At 48.2% G+C, this 12,607-nt stretch overlaps 1 protein-coding gene across 2 annotated transcripts in view; it reads left to right on the top strand.

Moving 5' to 3' along the window:
• Positions 1 to 12,607, top strand: part of RHBDL3 (rhomboid like 3) — a 61,274-nt gene that overhangs the window by 44,767 nt on the left and 3,900 nt on the right. For both annotated transcript variants that reach the window (XM_003933019.4, XM_003933018.4), the window contains one exon: positions 6,784 to 6,844. In XM_003933019.4, the coding sequence (XP_003933068.1) occupies positions 6,784 to 6,844 (61 nt within the window). The remainder of the gene's footprint in view (positions 1 to 6,783; positions 6,845 to 12,607) is intronic.

The following is a 12,607-nucleotide window of genomic DNA, read 5'->3' as shown; positions in this document are numbered from 1 at the left end:
AGAGTGCAGTGGCACTATCTTGGCTCACTGCAACCACCACCTCCTGGGCTCAAGCGATCCTCCTGCCTCAGCCCCCTGAGTAGCTGGGACCACGGGCTCATGCCACCATGCCTGGCTAATTTTTTGTATTATTATTATTATTATTATTATTATTATTATTGAGATGGAGTTTCGCTCTTGTTACCCAGGCTGGAGTGCAATGATGCGAGCTCGGCTCACTGCAATGCTCCACCTCCTGGGTTCAAGCAATTCTCCTGCCTCAGCCTCCTGAGTAGCTGGGACTACAGGCGTGCGCCGCCATGCCCAGCTAATTTTTGTATTTTTAGTAGAGATGGGGTTTCACCATGTTGACTAGAATGGTCTCGATCTCCTGACCTTGTGATCCACCTGCCTCAGCCTCCCAAAGTGCTGGGATTACAGGCATGAGCCACTGCGCCCGGCCTTACTATTTTTTTTTGTAGAGACGGGGTTTCACCATGTTGCCCAGGCTGGTCTCAAACTCCTGAATTCAAGTGATCCACCCGCCTTAGCCTCCCAAAGTGCTGGGATTACAGGCATGAGCCACTGCACCCTGCCATGACTTCTGATTTTAAGATGGAGTCTCGCTCTGTCACTGGAGTGCAGTGGCACAATCTCGGCTCACTGCAAAATCCACCTCCCGGGTTCAAGTGATTCTTGTGCCTCAGCCTCCCGAGTAGCTGGGACTACAGGTGCATGTCTCTACACCCAGCTAATGTTTGTAATTTTAGTAGAGATGGGTTTTACCACGTTGGGCAGGATCTCCTGACCTCTAGATCTGCCTGCCTCGGCCTCCCAAAGTGCTGGGATTATAGGCGTGAGCCTCTGCGGCTGGCCAACTTTTTATTTTAAACACGAGAGATATACAGATACACCTAATTGAATAATTTATTAATTGCCTCCTGCTGGCCAGAGTTCCATTTTTTAATCTACAAGATATTTACTTACTCTTTGCTCTGTATGATCGATGTTTTCCCAAAATGTTTGAGATCTGAATTTTCACAAACTGAACCATATTGTCAAAGCACAAGGAAAGATGGTTGTCTAAAAGATACTAAAGATTTCTGTTACAGGGTTTACTTTGTTAAGGAAAAATCCTTTTGTAGGACAAAGAATCACTCCCTAATTTATCTGTGTCATGCTTTCACATTCCCTGTGTTGGGTTTTCTTTTTTTTTTTTTTTGAGATGGAGTTTCGCTCTTGTTACCCAGGCTGGAGTGCAATGGCGCGATCTCGGCTCACCGCAACTTCCGCCTCCTGGGTTCAGGCAATTCTCCTGCCTCAGCCTCCTGAGTAGCTGGGATTACAGGCATGCGCCACCATGCCCAGCTAATTGTTTGTATTTTTAGTAGAGACGGGGTTTCGCCATGTTGACCAGGATGGTCTCGATCTCTCGACCTCGTGATCCACCCGCCTCGGCCTCCCAAAGTGCTGGGATTACAGGCTTGAGCCACCGCGCCCGGCCCTGTGTTGGGTTTTCTTGAAGTCATTTCACAAGAAACCGTTTCAACCAGGGATAGAAGCAGAAAGCTGTATTGGAGTGGAAGCTCCCTGCCTGGCTTTCAGCCTCTGCCCTCTTACCCGGTTGGGTGAGCAAGATGCTAAGGGACTGGTTACCAACTTGTTCGCTGTGGGTGAGTTACTATCCTACTCTTAGAGGCTCTGGGAGAGAATGAAATTAAAGGGCCTGTAAAAGGTTTGTATTCCCCAAGGATCCGCGGGCTTTTCAACATTTATAGCAGCAGCAGTGCTGGCTGCTTGAGATTTTTTTTCTTCTCTGCTGTTGTTTCGGTGCACTAATTTTATTGGCGGGAATATTGGATTGGGAAAGTAAGGCAGCTGGTTGGAAGGGAACTCTCTAGTTTAACCCCTCGGCTGCTGGGAGGGAGGCAGGTCATATTTACTGGCGTTCCTTCGCTCTGTTTGTGGGCAGCTGGGACAGACGGCACAGGCACATGGAATGTGACCTCAGAAGTGTGGGTGGACAGAGTCCTGGACCGGGAGCCCAGTCAGCTCGCCATTCATTCTCTGTGACCCTGAACCAGCCCTCCTTAATCCTCAGTTTCTTCTTCCCTAAAGTGTGGGCAGAGGGATGGACAGGATCAGCCTGGCAAGCTCCAGGGCTTTCAGGGCCAAGGCAGATGTTGTAAACCCATGAAGTGGGCCTGGGAGGTGCTGTTGCAGAACTGGAGTCATTCAGATTCAGAATTTTTCTTTTCTTTCTTTTTTTTTTTTTTTTTCTTCAAGACAGAGTTTCACTCTTGTTACCCAGGCTGGAGTGCAATGGTGCGATCTTGGCTCACTGCAACCTCCACCTCCCGGGTTCAAGCCATTCTCCTGCCTCAGCCTCCCAAGTATCTGGGATTACAGGTGTGCACGACCACGCCTGGCTAATTTTGTATTTTTTTAGTAGAGACAGGGTTTCACCATGTTAGTCAGGCTGGTCTCGAACTCCTGACCTCAAGTGATCCACCCGCCCCGGCCTCCCAAAGTGCTGGGATTACAGGCTTGAGCCACCGCGCCCAGCCCCACAATACATTTTAAAGAAACTAAATAGCCGGGCACGGTGGCGCCTGCCTGTAGTACCAGCTACTCAGCATCTTTGTCTCAGGTCAAGATACTGTCACACACTTAGATGATGCCTACTGTGTGCCAGGCATTGGTCTCAGTGCTTTACATGTATTAATTCATTTCATTCTCACAACCACCTGATGAGGTGGGTAACTGAGAGAAGGTGGTGGTGGTATCTCAAATTCACAAATGGGAACAATGGAGAAAAAGGAATTCTGAGCCACCCCACGGATGGCTGACCAGACCAAGAATAAGGATGGTGCGTTTAATATTTATCCTAGATAGGGCCCTGGAGGGGCATGGAGGCAAGAGACGTCAGCTAAAGGAGCCGTCCACACATTCTAACTTACTTTGCCTGGTATAATCACTCAGGACACGGTGAAAGAGACACTGTCCTCAGATAAGGTATTCATTCAGGCCAGCCTCAGTGATTCATGCCTACAATCCCAGCACTTTGGGAGGCTGAGGCAGGTGAATTACTTAAGCCCAAGAGTTCTGGACCAGGCTGGGCAACACAGGGAGACCCCATCTCTACAAAAAAATTTTAAATTAGCTGGGTGTGGTAGAGTGTGCCTATAGTCCCAGCTGGTTGGGAGGATCACTTGAGCCCAGAAGGTGAAGGCTGCAGTGAGCCGTGATCTTGCCACTTCACTTCAGGGAGGGCGATAGAGTGAGAACCTGTCTCAAAAAAAAAAAAAAAAAAAAAGGAATATTCACTCAGAGGGGGCCGAACACAATGGCTCATGCCTGTAATCCCAGCACTTTGTGTTTTGTTGTTTTTGTTTTTGTTTTTTTGAGGTGGAGTCTCACTCCGTCGCCCAGGCCGGAAGGCAGTGGTGTGATCTTGGCTCACTGCAACCTTCACCTCCTGAGTTCAAGCTATTTTCTTGCCTCAGCCTCCTGAGTAGCCGGGACTATAGATGCGCACCCCCACGCCCAGCCAATTTTTGTATTTTTAATAGAGACATGGTTTCACTATGTTGGCCAGGATTGTCTCAATGTTGACCTCGTGATCCACCCGCCTCGGCCCCCAAAAGTGCTGGGATTATAGGCCTGAGCCACCACTCCTGGCTTATTACTGTTTTTGAGAAAGGGTCTCACTCTATTGCCCAGGCTGGAGTGCACTGATGCAATCTCAGCTCACTGCAACCTCTATCTCCTGGGCTCAAGCAATCATCCCACCCCATCCTCTCAAGTAGCTGAGACTACAGGTGCACATGACCATATCCGGCCTTTTTATAGATGTAAGGTTTCACCATGTTGCCCAGGCTGGTCTTGAACTCCCAGGCTCAAGCAATCCTCCTGCCTCGGCCTCTCAAAGTGCTGGGATTACAGACATGAGCACCTGGTTTGTAATTCCAGCACTTTGGGAGGCCAAGGCTGGAGGACCACTTGAAGCCAGGAGTTTGAGACCAGCCTGGGCAACACAGTAAAGTTCCATATCTAAAAAATAAAAAATTTAGCCAGGTGCGATGGCACATGCCCATAATCCTAGCTCCTTGGGAACCTGGGGCAGGAGGATAACTTGAGCCCCTGAGTTTGAGGCTGCAGTGAGCTATGATTGCATTGTTGCATTCTGAAGCCCTGTCTCTTTAAAAGAAAAAAAAAAAAGTCTTCCGTACTTTGCTTTTAATTGTGATAAATGTACATAACATAAAATGTTGCATCTTAAAGTATACAGTTACATTTTAAATGTACAGTTCAATGGCATTAAGCACATTCATACGTTCACATTGTTGTACAACCATAGCCATCTGTCTCCAGAACTCTTTTCATCTTGCAAAACTGAAACTCTGTACCCACTAAATAATGACTCCCCACCCACTCCTCCCTCCAGCCCCTAGCAACCACGATTCTGCTGTCTGTCTCCATGAATTTAATTACTCTAGGTACCTCATACAAGTGTGATCACACAATATTTAGCTTTTTGTGATTGCCTTATTTCACTTAGCATAAGGTCCTCCAGGTTTATTCATGCTGTAACATGGGTCAGAATTCCCTCCCTTTTTCAGGCTGAATTGTATTCCATTGTATATATGTATCAGCAGATGACATTATCCTGCCATCTGCTTCTTAGCTTGGAATATGTCAGCAGGTGATTAGACTTTCCACCTGCAAAGGGAAGGCAGTGGCTCACCTCACCTTCTGTGAAGAAGGGGTTGCTGGTCAGTGATGAAGAGTTGGGGGAAGGGAGGAGGTGGACAAGAAACCAGATGTGCGGACATATATATGTATATTTCATTTATCCATCCACCCATCCATGGACACTGGGGTGGCTTCCACCTCTTGCCTATGATGAATAACGCTGCTGTGAACATACGTATCACGTTTTTTTTTTTTGTTTTTTTTTTTTTTTTTTTTTTTGAGACTGAGTCTGGCTCAAGTGATCCACCCACATCAGCCTCCCAAAGTGGTGGGGTTACAGGTGTGAGCCACCATGCCCAGCCGTGTATCACTTTTAAGGGAGAATTCAAATCCATGGAGGGGACATTATAGGGAAGGAAAACCTGGCAAACAACAGCAGGAAGAACTGTTCAGGGGTGAGAGCCCTTCCTGGGGCTCCTCAGGAGGCAGGAAGTACCCTGTCTTGGGGGCTGGAGGGCCATCTTGTTGGCTCCTTGGCAGTGGGTGTCCGCCTTTGGGAAGAGATGTCCCACTGGGTGATTCCCAAGTTTCTTCCCTTCCTTGGGTTTCAAATTGGAGAGGGGCTGTGGTGCCCACCATCAGCTAACTGAGCCAGCTCAGACTGGGTCACTAGGTCCAGGGGAGGGCACCGACTCCTGTTTTGTTCCTTGTCTCCTGGCAAGGCCCCTCTGTGGGCAGACACCAGCAGATGACAGAAACATCCTGCCATCTGCTTCCTAGCACGGAACATGTCAGCAAGAGAAGATAGACTTTCCACCTAAAGCAGGGCCACGGGTGGCCCACACCTCATGTTCTGTGACGAAGGGGTTGCTGGTCAGTGAGGAAGGGTGGGGAAAAGGGGAGGTGGGCAAGAACTGAAGGCTGTGAGGATTTCCCCCTCTTTGGCATCTGCTCTGTGTCCTGCTTGCCTGACTGAAGCTTTCATAGATGTTATTGTCCGTGCCAGTGTTCAGGGCCTCTGTAAAGTTTCACAGACATTCCTGCAATCTCGAAGATGTGCCAGACATGCCCCCTGAGCTGGGCCTGGGCCAGGCAGCAAAGGCAGATTGGGTGGGTGAGAGGGAATCAAAGTCCCCTGGCTGTGCCCTCCTTCCCTGGGGCCGATGTGTTCCAGGAAGATTCTGGGCTCATTTCTGTGCATGGACACCTTTGTATAAATGGAATAGTGCTTTGAATGCACTGCAGGAGTGCCTCTCAAAGGAACCCTGTGGCGAAGTCTTTTGTAAAGTGAAAAGTCCTTTTGTAGGGTGAATAATTGTACTGTTTATCTGCTTTGGAGGTTCCGAGTTCTCTGAGATTCTCAGGGGAGAGAGGGAGTTGTTTGAAGGCCACCTGGCCCACCTCCTCTCTAGCACCCACTTCTCCTCTGGAGCATCCTCTCCAGTGATGTGAAACCCCTGATGGTGGGAAACTCACAACCCCTGCAAGATGGATCATTCTATCTCTGGAGAGTTCTGCTTATTAGAAATGGAAACTTACTCTGAGCTAAAAAGTCCCTCTCTGTAGTTTTCATCCATTGCAAGTCTTCTGCTTGCAGGTTACCCTGAATTGAATGTGCCCTTTCCTTGTGTTGACTCATTTGATATTTGACAACAATGAACTTGACCCCTGAGTCTTCTCTTCTTTGAGCTAAAAGATCCTGGCTTCCCCATTCATCCTTCATTTGTGGGATTTGGGGCTCTTTTATCATCCTGGTGGCTCTGCTTTGACTTTGCTTGGTTGGCTGTCCTGCTTCCTTTGCAACCATGGAGCCCAGCAATGAATGCAGCTCTCAGATGTTCTCTGTCTGTTTGGATTAGATGGCATCTCCTTTTCCTAGATCTGGAGTCTCTTCCTATGTTAGTCCAGCTCAAGAGCTTTTATGACTGAAGTAAACTTGCTGGTGCCTAAAAATCTCAGCCATGTGGTGTGTTCTGCTACTAAGCCACAACCCTCTCATTCAGGACCTCATAGATACCATTATTTTAATATCAGATTTTCTCAAGCAAGACACACCGGCAGAGGAGTGGTCTAATCTGAAACTGACCGAACTCTCTCCTTTTTCCCTAGAACTGGTCAGGCATGAAGTGTCAGTTCAAGCTGCTGCGGATGGCTGTGGCCCTGATCTGTAGTAAGTACTGATGGGGCAGCTAGGGGATGAAAGCCTGGCGCTAGGCTGTGGGGTTCAAAGATGGCACAGTCCCTGCCCTTTGTGGGTGGGCTTGTGGTCAAGAAAAAAAAAGTGGGACATGTCAATAATGTGCAAAAAAAATAAGGCTGTTGTGAGAGCTGTCTGTCCTGCTTTGTAACATTCATCTTTTATTTATCTTTTTTTTTTTTTTTTGAGACTGAGTCTTGTTCTATTGCCAGGCTGGAGTACAATGGCACGATCTTGGCTCACTGCAACCTCCGCCTCCAGGGTTCAAGCGATTCTCCTGCCTCAGCCTCCTGAGTAGCTGGGACTACAGGTGCTCACCACCATGCCCAGCTAATTTTTTGTGTTTTTTTTTAGTAGAGATGGGGTTTCACCATGTTGGCCAGGATGGTCTCGATCTCTTGACTTCATGATCCATCCACCTCGGCCTCCCAAAGTGCTGGGATTACAGGCATGAGCCACCGTGCCCGGCCTTATTTATCTATTTTTTAAAAATTTATATATATATGGCTGGGCGCAGTGGCTCACGCCTATAATCCTAGCACTTTGGGAGGCTGAGGTGGGTGGATCACCTGAGGTCAGGAGTTCAAGACCAACCTGGCCATCATGGTGAAACTCCATCCTAGAAAAACAAAAACATTTATATATATATATATATTTTTTTTTTTTCTCTTTCTTTCTTTTTTTTTTTTTTTTTGAGACAGGATGTCTCACTCTGTCATCCAGGCTGTAATGCAGTGGCACAATCATAGCTGACTGCAGCATCAAACTCCTGCCTGGGCTGAAGTGATCCTCCCTCCTCAGCCTCCCAAGTAGCCAAGACTATACATGTGTGGCACCATGCCTGGCTATTTAAAATTGTTTGCAGAGACAGGGGTCTTGCCATGTTGCCTAGGCTGGTGTTGCACTCCTGGGCTCAAGCAATCCTCCTGCCTTGGCCTTTCAAGTTGCTGAGATTACAGATGGGAGTCACCATGCCCAGACTATTTTTTTGGGAAGAGTCTCACTCTGTTGCCCCGGCTGGAGTGCAGTGGCACGATTTCGTCTCACCACAACCTCTGCCTCCGGGGTTCAAGCGATTCTCCTGTCTCAACCCCCCGAGCAGCTGGGTTTACAGGCGCTTGCCACCGTGCCCGTCTACCTTTTTGTATTTTTTGTAGAGATGGGGTTGGCCAGGCTGGTCTCGAACTCCTGACCTCAGGTGATCTGCCCACTTCAGCCTCCCAAAGTTCTGGGATTACAGGTGTGAGCCACCGTGCCTGGGTCCAGCATATTTTTTCTTCTTCTTTTTATTTTTGAGACGGAGTTTCGCTCTTGTTACCCAGGCTGGAGTGCAATGGCACAATCTCGGCTCACCGCAACATCCGCCTCCTGGGTTCAGGCAATTCTCCTGCCTCAGCCTCCTGAGTAGCTGGGATTACAGGCACGTGCCACCATGCCTAGCTAATTTTTTGTATTTTTAGTAAAGACAGGGTTTCACCATGTTGACCAGGATGGTCTCGATCTCTTGACCTCATGATCCACCCACCTCAGCCTCCCAAAGTGCTGGGATTACAGGCGTGAGCCACCGCGCCTGGCCTTTTTTCTTCTTTTTATTGACATATAATATGCAAACAGAAAAGTGCTTAAGGACGAGCATTCAGATCAAGACAAATAACTTCCTAACTTTTTTGGTCATGGAACTGATCCTTTGAGATCCCTTGTTGAAAGTCCAAGACCCCATCATCAGAAAAATACATAAATGTTTACTCATGTGCACACACACGCATATCAAAATCTGCAGGTTTAGCAGGTTCACAAACTGTAACTAGTCCAAGAACCCCTAGGAACAAGATGTCTTCAGGGCCCTAGTTGGGAGAGCTGAGTTCTACCTTCAGAGGTCATTCTGAGTGTTAGGCAGACAGGTGTTCACCAAGTAAACAGGGTGCAAGAGGACATTTCAGGCAAAGCTGCAGCCTGAACTAACACAAAGATGGGTGAAGGGTCATGGCCAGCAAGTTGGTTAGTGAAACCAAGGAATTAGTTTTGGGACTGTGTATGATTTTGATCAGAGATGAAGTTAGTGAAATAGTAGGAGTCTGATTATTAAGGGCTTTAAATGCTAAGAAAAGAAAAAGTACTTCACCCTGCATGCCCTGGGTGGCCACTGGAGGGCTTTCAACAAGAGTTATTGATGGATAACCAGAATTTTAGAAAAACCAGTCAGGTTGCAGTGTGGAAAATAGATTGTGGGGATAAGGGGGATAAGACCAGATGCAAAAGGGCTCTTTCTGAGATCAAAAGAGATGAGTCTGAACAGAAGCAGTGAAGGTAGGGGCCATGCACTGTGGCTCATGCCTGTAATCGCAGCACTTTGGGAGGCTGCGGTGGGATGATCTCTTGAGCCCAGGAGTTCCAGACCAGTCTTGGCAACATAGCAAGACACTGTCTCTCCAAAAAAAAAAAAAAGAAAAGAAAGAAAGAAATTAAAAACCAGCCAGGCATGGTGGCTTGTGCCTATAGGCCTAGCCCAGGAGCTTGAGGCAACAGTGTGCTACGATCATGAGACTGCACTTCAGCCTGAGTGACAGAGCGAGACCCTGCCTTTAAAAAAAAAAAAAAAAAAAAAGGCCAGGCGCATTGGCTCATGCCTGTAATCCCAGCACTTTGGGAGGCCGAGGCGGGTGGATCACGAGGTCAATAGATCGAGACCATCCTGGTCAACATGGTGAAACCCCGTCTCTACTAAAAATATAAAAAATCAGCTGGGCATGGTGGTACGTGCCTGTAATCCCAGCTACTCAGGAATTGCCTGAACCCAGGAGGTGGAGGTTGCGGTGAACCGAGATCATGCCATTGCACTCCAGCCTGGGTAACAAGAGTGAAACTCCACCTCAAAAAAAAAAAAAAAGACTGGGCATGGTGGCTCATGCCTGTAATCCCAGCACTTTGGGAGGCCGAGGGGGACAGATCAGGAGATCAGGAGTTCAAGACCCCCTGGCCAATATGGTGAAACCCCATCTCTACAAAAAGTACAAAAATTTAGCTAGATGTGGTTGCGCACACCTGTGTTCCCAGCTACTTGGGAAGCTGGGGCAGGAGAATTGCTTGAACCTGGGAGGTGGAGGTTGCAGTGAGGCCAACATTGTGCCACTGCACTCCAGCCTGGGTGACAGAGTGAGACTCTGTCTCAAAAAAAAAAAAGCAGCAATGAGGGTAGAAGAGGGAGTGAACACATCTTCATCCAGTCCTCCAGACTCACCTAAAAAGGTATTGTTATTCACTTAATTTTTACATAGAAACTCAAGGCTCTGAGAATTAGGTTCCTTGCCCATGGTCACCCAGCTAAGAAGTGATAAAGCCACAATTCAGAGCCAGCCTGTGCCATTTCAAATGCCCCATGTGTTAGCCAAGCTGGGCAGTGAGCACCTGGGCTTTCTCCACCTGGGTCAGCCACCTGCTGTGTAGGTAAGAGGAAGACTGAGTCCGAACAAACCTGGGGCAGAGGGTCAGGCCTGTGAGGGCTCCACTTCAATTCACATCCACCTTTCTTGCCTCTTACCCCAGGGCTTTCAGGAAATCGGGTCTGCCCCTGATCCTCTGTGAGGCTCTCTGGATCTCAGTTTCCTGGATGGGGCTGGAAGATCTCTCATTCCAGCAAGGACCTTCCAGCCTTAAAACCCAAGGACTCCTTGAGTCGGGGCAGTAGGGTGCAGTGGGGTGGCAATGGGTGGCATAGCTTCCGCATCTGCTTGGGCTCTGAGTTCGTTTTTTTTGTTTTTGTTTTTTTGTTTTTTTTGAGATGGAGTCTTACTCTGTCACCCAGGCTGGAGTGCAATGGCAGGATCTTGGCTCATTGCAACCTCCGCCTCCTGGGTTCAAGCAATTCTCTGCCTCAGCCTCCCAAGTAGCTGGGATTACAGACGTGTGCCACCACACCCGGCTAATTTTTGTATTTTTAGTAGAGATGGGGTTTCACCATCTTGGCCAGGTTGGTCGTGAACTCCTGACCTTGTGATCCACCCACTTCAGCCTCCCAAAGTGCTGGGATTACAGGCATGAGCCACTGCACCCAGCCTGAGTTTGTTCATTTTTGAGGAAGAAAAGAGTCTTGTTGTTTGTTTGTTTTTGTTTTTTTTTTTTTAAATCCACTGTAAGCATCATAAAAACTAAAATGCTGTTTCAGAGTTGGAAACCATCATCTTTCAAACCTCCTTTATCAAACCCTGGACCTGGGGAGCCAAGGCTGGAAGGCTGTCCCAGGACAGGGGTGGGAGAGGGGAGGGCGGAGGGTCCATCCCTGGACGCACCTTTTCTGCCATCTATTGGTCATCCTTGAAGTTGCAGAGTTCAGCTCAGAAGGCTGGGCAACCCCAAGGGGAATGAAGCTCCCTGGTGGTTCTGGCACCCCTGCAGTGGTTAGGGTGGGGAGAAGTGGCCTGGCTGATTAACTGGTAGCTAAACAGGTACAAAATTTCCCTCAAAGGGCTTTTTTTCCATGTCATATTTGCTTTGGTTTTCTGATCTGTAAAATGGGAGTAAGAATACCTACCCTGAGTGTTCTTTTGGTAGTTGATAATGGGATGGCAGTTTCCTAGCGCCCTTCCTTTCTAGAGTCTCATCCCCACTTGACTGGCTGACCCAAGAAGTTCATGCAAGAGGCATGGATTGGAGATCAGGATGAAGGCATCTTAGAATCTGTTAAGGGTCTGGGTGTGGTGGCCCATGCCTGTAATACTAGCAATTTGGGAGGTTGAGGCAGGAGACTCATTTGAGTCCAGGAGTTCAGGCCTGGGCAACACAGTAAGACTTCATCTTTTCAGAAAATTTTTTTCCAAATTACCCAGATGTGGTGGTGGGTGCCTATAGTCCCAGCTACTTGTGAGGCTGAGGTGGGAGGATCACCTGAGCCCAGGAGGTTGAGGCTGCAGTGAGCTGTGATGGTGCCACTGTACTCCAGCCTAGAATGAGACCTGTGTCAACAAGAACAACAAAAATAATCTGTTAAATGATGAATTCAGCAATTTGTTTGGGTCTGGATTTTCTTTTCTTCTTCTTCTTCTTTTTTTTTTTTTTTTGAGACACAGTTTTGCTCTGTTGCCCTGGTTGGAGTGCAGTGGTACAATCTCAGCTCACTGCAACCTCCACCTCCTGGGTTCAAGCGATTCTCCTGCCTTAGCCACCCAAGTACCTGGGATTACAGGAGCCCGCCACAATGCCCAGCTAATTTTTGTATTTTTTTTTTTTTTTTTTTTTTTGAGACAGAGTTTCACTCTTGTTACCCAGGCTGGAGTGCAATGGCGCTATCTCGGCTCACCGCAACCTCTGCCTCCCGGGTTCAAGCAATTCTCCTGCCTCAGCCTCCTGAGTAGCTGGGATTACAGGCAAGCGCCACCATGCCCAGCTACTTTTTTGTATTTTTAGTAGAGACAGGGTTTCACCATGTTGATCAGGATGGTCTCGATCTCTCGACCTCGTGATCAACCCGCCTCGGCCTCCCAAAGTGCTGGGATTACAGGCTTGAGCCACCGCGCCCGGCCCTAATTTTTGTATTTTTAGTAGAGACAGGGTTTCTGCAGTTGGCCAGGCTGGTCTCAAACTCCTGACCACAGGTGATCCACCCGCCTCAGCCTCCCAAAGAGCCGGGATTACAGGCGTGAGCCCCCATGCCTGGCCAAATGTCACCTCTTTAGAGAGGTCTTATATAACTCCCCAAGCTAAAGAATTCCCCTCCTTAAGCCAGGCATTGCTTTTGTATCA

This window comes from Saimiri boliviensis, chromosome 17 (assembly GCF_048565385.1).
Source record: "Saimiri boliviensis isolate mSaiBol1 chromosome 17, mSaiBol1.pri, whole genome shotgun sequence".
Lineage (NCBI taxonomy): Eukaryota > Metazoa > Chordata > Mammalia > Primates > Cebidae > Saimiri > Saimiri boliviensis.
The sequence above is the reverse complement of the archived record's forward strand: the minus strand, read 5'-3'. Positions and strand labels throughout refer to the sequence as shown.